Source organism: Octodon degus, unplaced genomic scaffold, assembly GCF_000260255.1.
Source record: "Octodon degus isolate 3935 unplaced genomic scaffold, OctDeg1.0 scaffold00024, whole genome shotgun sequence".
In the NCBI taxonomy this organism is placed as follows: Eukaryota; Metazoa; Chordata; class Mammalia; order Rodentia; family Octodontidae; genus Octodon; species Octodon degus.
Window position 1 is genome coordinate 10,220,564 of NW_004524600.1, and position 7,506 is coordinate 10,228,069.

The 7,506-nt window shown below is 46.2% G+C and overlaps 1 protein-coding gene across 2 annotated transcripts in view; it reads right to left on the reverse strand.

Moving 5' to 3' along the window:
• The window catches only part of Map7 (microtubule associated protein 7), a 181,811-nt gene that overhangs the window by 174,095 nt on the left and 210 nt on the right, over positions 1–7,506 (reverse strand). Inside the window, exon 1 of one of the 2 annotated variants that reach the window (XM_023712235.1) lies at positions 3,728–3,873. The exons of the other annotated variant lie outside the window; for it this stretch is intronic. Coding sequence (XP_023568003.1) covers positions 3,728–3,818 — 91 coding nt within the window. The 5' untranslated portion in view covers positions 3,819–3,873. Of the gene's footprint in view, positions 1–3,727; positions 3,874–7,506 lie in introns of those variants that run through there. 2 annotated transcript variants of the gene reach the window in all.

Here is a 7,506-nt window from a genome sequence, read left to right on the forward strand (position 1 = left end):
GTACCAAATACATTATATATATATATTCTTCAAATGAGAATTCAAAGTGGTGGGCTGGGGTGTAGCTCAGTGGTAGAGGGCTTGTCCAGCAGGCACAAGACCATGGGTTTCATCTCTAGCACTTCAAATTTAAACCTCCTTAGATAATACTGATGAGCAGAGAGAAGCCAAACACTATTTAAATATGTGAATGAAGCCAGGAATCACAGGGCATGTGGGAAGTTCAGGCCCTCAGGAAGATCTCACACTGAGCCCAGCCTGGGAATTCAATGACTTAGTAAGACCCCATCTCAAAATAAAAAAAATAAGAAAAGGGGCCGGGAGTGCAGCTCATTGTGAAGACTTCAGGTTCCCTCCACAGTCCTGCAAATAAATAAATTAGTGTAAGCAACTATAACTCAGCATTGGAAGAACCGCTAGAGAAGAGCCAAACTTGGAAACTGGAGAACAATCAACCCAAGCCCCCTCAGCACACAGAAGCCAGCCCATGAGCAGGGGTCTGACGGCTCACCAACGCCTTTACAAAGCCCTGAAAATACAGGGCAGGAACTGACTCCTCGTGTTAAGGATCCAGTTGGACAGCACCTGCTGTGCCAAAGGAAACCTTTGGGATCCTAAAACAAATGATGTGACCAATATTTCTCATTTTCCTAACAAAAAAGTGATTTCTGCATTCTGAAAAGCCTTATCTCAAGGGATTAGGAGACAGACATGTGAAGGAGGAGACAGAGCCAGCATGAACGAGGTGTGTAGTTTAAGGGCTCGGCAGCTTGCAAACCCTCTCAGGATGCAGAACACTCCGGAAATAAATACAATGATGACGATGACGATGAGGGACTCGGAGAGGAAAGAGAGTGAGTCCAACTCACTTTTTGTTTGAGTCCAACAAAAACTCTAGGGCTGCCTTTCTTATCACGATGGTGCCAAAGGCAAAGAAGGAAGCCTCTGCCCCTCCTGAAGCTGAAGCCAAAGCAAAGCTTTGAAGGTCAAGAAGGCAGTGCTGAAAGGCATCCACATCCACAAAAAGAAGATATAAATGTCACCCACCTTCCCCCGTCCCAAGACACTGCGGCTCCAGAGGCAGCCCAAATACCCTCAGAAGGGCGCCCCCAGGAGAAACAAGCTTGACCACTATGCCATCAAGTTCCCCCTGACCACAGTCAGCCATGAAAAAGATCGAGGACAACACACTCGTGTTCACTGCGGATGTCAAAGCCAATAAGCACCAAATCAAATAAGCTGTAAAGAAGTTCTACGACATCAATGTTGCCAAGGCCAATACCCTAATCAGGCCTGATGGAGAGAAGAAGGCATATGTTCTACTGGCTCCCGATTATAATGCATTGGACATTGCTAAAAAATTTTTTCTTTTTGTCAAAAATAATTGAGATCCTCTAAACAGTCCAGCTGGCTAATTCTAAATATATACTTTTTTTTTTTTTTTCCCTCTGTAAAACAAAAAACTCTAGGGCTAGGGTTGCAGCTCAGTGGCACAGCACTTACCTAGCCAGGGAAAAACCCTGGGTTTGGTTCTAGAACCAAAATGAAACCTGCCTCATGCTACCCGGGCTCTGGGATCACTAGTACCTCCAGGTTTTCAGAATTCAAGTGAATGTTCTTGAACACAAACCAGACACTGGGTCACTTTAAGGATACTGGATTACAATGATCAGTCAAAAACTTCAGTGGAATGGCTAAAATAAAAACAAAAATAACCATACACAGTGCTGGTAGGGATTCAGAGCAATATGAACTCACACACTTTGCTTATGGAAATGTACAATTGTACAGCCACTCTGGATAAGTTTGGCAACTTCTCTGCTCTTAGATGTGTCAACAACCCACTCCTTGGTATTCATATAAAAAAACTGTAAATTTTTTTTTTTTTTCCATACTGGGGATTGAACCCATGACCTTTCCACTGAGTTACATCCTAGCTCCTTTTTCATTTTAAGACAGAGTCTGGCCAATTCACTCCATTGTCCAGGCTAGATGGGAAGTTGGAATCCTCCTGCCTCAGCCTCTCAGAGTCTCAGGAGTAGAGGGATGTGCCATCAAATACTAAGAGCAGCATTTCAAAGTGTTGCCCAGACACGGGAACAACACAGTGTTCTTCAGTGGGTGGAAGGCGAAGCAACCTGTGCTACTTCTGCGCATGCAACGGCGAACTACTCATCAGCAGGAGACGTGGAAACTTCTGACACACAGAGTGGCCTCATCTCAAAAGCATGAGGCTAAGTGGGAAACAAAACCTGGACTCAAAAGGCTAGACAGCATAGGATTCCACTCTTCAGACATCCTGACAAGGACCAAATTAGAAAGACAGCAAACAGCTCCCAGTCTGAGGCTGGAGCAGAAGCTTCCAGGGTTCAGCACAAGGGAACTGGGTGGGGGTTGGGAGTGGAGGCTCCTGGGGTGAAGGTTACAGTGGCTCACGCCATCAGCAGCGCTGGAAGAACCCTACAGCAAAACACACAGAACAGAACAAAGCCCCTCAGTAAATTCTAGATAAATATTAAAAATAAATTTTCAAAAAAATTCCTCCATCTGTTCCAAGGTTTTTAACTTTGTGCCTTTCCCAGCAGCTTTCTGAAAACCTCCATTCCCTGGGCTACCCTCAATTCCACCCTGCTCTCATCACTTAGGACCTGGTGCGTCCCTAACTCTTGCACCAACAACCGCAATCCCTTTTCTGCGCCTCTGACCCCCAGTCCTTCTCTCTTGCCAGGTGCATGCTGCCCACTTCCAGTTTTTCCATGCTTTGGGCTGCCCCTTCCCCGTCCCTCTGCAGTTTTTTCTTCCTGAGCTCCACTCACCCCGAGGCTCCTTATCCCCTGGAAGGAATCCCAGAATCCCGACCTCCACTTTCCTCCTGCAGCCCTGTGCTTCTCGCCGCCTCATACACATTTCCACCTACAGCTTTGTCTTTTATCACAAATGTTCATATGCAAAGCAGAGGGTTCCCCGCCCCCCATTTCTCCCACCAAAATCGGGTCTTCCCCATTCATACATTCATGACAAATTCAAACCAATGAGTCAAACTCCACCGGGGCATACCGTCACATGTCACCTTTATACATGCGATCCTTTGACCCTGCAGAGCCCCAGCATTCTCCTCCCACACCTACCGCCATGCCAAGGCCTGCCCGGATGGCTACAGTGACCTCAGCATTAGATCCCTGGAGTCTTTCCTTTGCCCCGCCCTTAGTCTACGCTGCTGCCACTGTAGAGGCAGGACCAACTGGGCCCTCCACTCTCATCTCCAGAGAAGACCCTGCTGTCTCCTCTGTAGACGGCCCTCAGGCACCTTCACCACCCATCTGTGTCCTTCCCAAAGCAGCACAAAGAAATGAAAGACAAGAATTTTCCCAGATGGTGGCCCTTTGCCTCAGGCGCTATTGAGCTCTTTTACAATCAGGATTTTGGGTGGGACACGGTGGCACAACACTTGTAATCCTATGACTCTGGAGGCTGAGGCAGGAGGATCACAAACTTAAGGCTGGCTGGCGCAACTCTGTGAGATCTTGTCTCAAAATAAACTAAGGGCTGAAGGTACAGTTTAGTGCTCCTCCCTGTGTTCAGTCCCCAATATCAATCATTCTCACACACATGCTTGCGAATCAAGGGCACAGAATCACCCAATTAAGCATCCTCTAATCAAGATACGCTATCCTCAAGGACCATTGGCGGTTTCCTCTGCCCAAACAGTAACACGGCAGCCTCTTACCTTGCCCTCCAGCCCGTGGGCAGCTTGGCTTCCCCGCACCATCTGTGTGCATTCCCCCAGCTGGTCTTCGAGGATTCTTTCTTTGAGCCATGACACCAGTCCACAGGACCCTGCCACATCTGTATTTCTTGCCCTTTCCTCTCTCTAACTTTACCCACAGTGTCAGCTTTAACTCCTGTTCCCCATACGGTCTCCCTGACGGCCACAGTAAGGAGTGACTCCTCCTGCATCAGGCGCCCCATAACCATAATCAACAGCATGTGGACTCTGCCTTCCTCGCTGGATTCAGGAATCATTAACTTTGCCAACCTGCCAGCCACTGTGATGCTGATATATACAGGGGGGACATTTCTTGTTCTAATTGTCCTAAGCCTTAATGTTTTGCATTTTATGTTAACACAATGAAGCTTGAGTTTTTAAAACTAACTTTTGAGTAATTATTTTTCAGGTGCCAACATACAAACATTTTATTATTATTATTATTATTATTATTATTTTATTTTTTATTTTTTATTTTTTGGCAGAACCTGGGATTGAACTCAGGCCCTTGTGCTTGCCAGGCAAGTGTTTATTCTACTGAGCCATCTCCCCGGCCACTCAAACATATTTTAGAGAACACAAGGATGTAAACGAATGTTTCACACACGTAACTAATGACAGCAGGTGAACGAGCTCTTCTGCGCGTGACTGCCTAATCCAGTGTCAGCACTTCTTCCGGCCTAACAAGATGTCAAGTCAGCCAGAGGAGGACGACAGAAAAGCCATCCAGCCACCTGAATGAAGCATCACCAGCTAATAGAACCTAAATTTCAAGAGGAATGAGCTTAATATAAAATTATACTTTGAGCTCCTACCTTGTAACTTTTTACTTGAGATATTTAATGAGAGATCTAAGAGCTAAGTGAGACCTTTAAGGTCAATTTTAATTTGGAAAAAAAATCAAAATGACATACCAAAAAAAAAAAATATCACAAAGCCCATATCCGTCCACAACACAATCTTCTCAGAGTAGAAAAAGAGCCCAGTTTCAGGTTGTAAGTAATTTCTCCAAAGGGTATCAACAACATCCACAGATTTTATACATTAACTCATTCTCTTGTATGAAATATGATATTGTAAATTAATGAGAAGCAGCTTCAGCCAGACATGGTGGTGGTGTGTGTCCGTAATCCCTGTACTGGAGGGAGGCTGAGGCAGGGGGATCATCTCCAGTGGATGAGAGGATCAGCTTAGGCTACTATGTAAGCTCAAGAGCAGCCTGAACCACAGAGAAAGACCCTGGGGTGCAGGGGCAGCTTTCAATTTTAATTCAGCAGATATTTTAAGAAGTATCAAACTGGGAAGTTAGCTTTGTGCACTTTTCAAACCTCTTGACTATGAGCATAAAATTAAATATACAAAGTTTGGGCACAGACAGTTTTGAATACTCAAAACAGTAGCCTGAAAAGGGACCTGACATCCTCTAGTGGTGAAATCAGAAAGTTATTTCTAATACAATTTTTTTTTTCAGTTCGTGCTTATCTTTGGCTATTGACAAGAAAAATATTACAGTACACTGAAAGAACAAATTGTCCTCAAGTTTGTCTTTGATATACATGCGCAGATAATTATGAGCACATTATAGATACTTTTTAAATAATAACCCAAGATTCTAATCTCAACTCCCCTAAAACTATATTCGTCTTTGCATGGAGACATGAAAATTAAAAGCCATTTAAAAGTAGATTCTACCTGATACTAATGAAATTTTTTAAGAAAATGAATCTATCAGGAAATGTTGCCACTTGAGGTGGCAATTTTCACTTGCTAGTAATAAAAGAGATTTCCCTAAAATAAAAACTAACCCTAAAATAAAAACTCCAAGCATACCTGTGGTCATAAAAAGGATTATACAGACACTGCATATATATAATAACTTTCAGTACAGGGGTGTGTATGTGAATAGCTTTAGTACTAAATTTAAATTCCTTATTCAAATATGGGCCATGTGTTTTGAATACCTGGAAGAATCTAAGTTGTTAAAATTCAAACAAACCTCACCTGTTCTCTCAAAACACTGCTACCTAGATTAAAAAAAAAGAGTATTTTCATATCTTTCTTTCGCACTTGCTAACACAGGCGTTTCTGAGCATTAAAAGCATGAATATTTATCCAGGGTAAGAAAAATGGAAAAAAAAAATATGGGGCCGGAAGTAATTTTTAGTTAAATGATATTATTTAAAAAAAAAAAAACAAATGCAAAACATGACAATGGTAAGCTGAAACTTCTATACAAAAGTATGGAAGAACTGTTTCCCATGACGGAAATGGCAGCTGACTTAATTCTCATCCATAACACGAGAAAATATTTCACTGGCTCACGGTTGATTTGTGTACTAATTGTTAAAAACACGACCAGCTCATTCCCTAACACGCTCAGGCACTGAAGATACTACAGGTTGAAGCTCACTGATGTCTGAACAAGTTGCAATTCAGATTCTAGGAAGGTCACCGGTGCGCGTAAGGTGATTCAAGCAAAATTCACACGTCTTTTGACTGCAGTATGACGAGTAAAAACTGTTCCTGGGTAATTTTATTTCAGAAGCAATACCTGTCGGGAACTTGGCACTGAGCACGCGCTTTCCTGCCCCCGTCCCTGGGGGCCCCCAGCCAGCACCCAGCTCATCAGGTTTCCCGAAGCAATTACAAAGGCATCTCCTCCGCCCAGACCCAAAGCGAGATCTACCTATCTTCCAAACACATTAAGACAAAGTCAACCGCCCAGCAGGAAGTGGCATAACAAACAAATTCAAGTCACCTTGTCAGCCTTAACCTCAGGAATCCCCGCTGAAGGTGTAAATCATTAGATCGAGGGGCCCCAGCCCAGCTCCTCCGCGCCGTGGCAGACACGGTTTGCAAACACGGTTAACCTCTCGGTCTCGTTCACCTTAGTATAAATATTCCCACATCACTACTTTTTTTGGGGGGGGAGGGGCGAGGAGGGATGCGAGGTGATTCTTGCATTTGGAGAACGATTATTTCCGACTGTGGGTGTAGAGAAGCAGCAAACAGGTTACATCTGGGGAGCGTACAAGTGGATTTCTTCTAAAATTAAGAAACTGCCTCGTCTCCCCCATCCCAAGCGTGGGAAGGGAAGGCGTTTACTAGTCTAGAGTAGAATAAAAGAAGGGGGGTTGGCAAGATAGGCTCTCAAGAAAAAAGAAATCAATAATTTGCAGGCAGGGTGGTGGAGGGTCGCTTTCGCACTACGGAGACGGGTCGTATGGAGACTTGCTGCTCGTCCCGAGGGTGAGCCCCTGCCCCGCGTGTGTCCCTGGTGACAATGGGGGAGGGAGGTCGGAACGACCTGATCGGGGCTCACGGCCAACGCTCACACTTTGGCTTTAGGCAGCGACCAAAAGCAGGCGCACGAATCTCAGCCCGTCCAGCCCGCGGCCTCCGAGCTCCCCGGCTCGCGCCCGCGGTGTCGCCATGGTGTCCCCGGGGCTGCGCGCTTAGGGCCCAGCCAAGGGCGACGCCGACGCGCCCAGGGGTGGCAGTGGCGGCGCCCAGGATTAACCCGGTCTTCCGCCCGTCGCACCTAGCCGTCGGCTTCGCGGCGACTTGCTCGGTCAGGGGACTCGAGGTTCCCGCGTAGCCGAGCGCACAGGGCCGCGAGCAGGTTGCCCCGGCTGCGCACGGCCCGGCGAGCGTCCACCTGCGGTGGGGACGGAGGGGAGCCCGGGCCGGGCGCTGGGTGGCCGGGCAGAGCAGGGCCGCGGACAGCCAGGCCCCTGCCC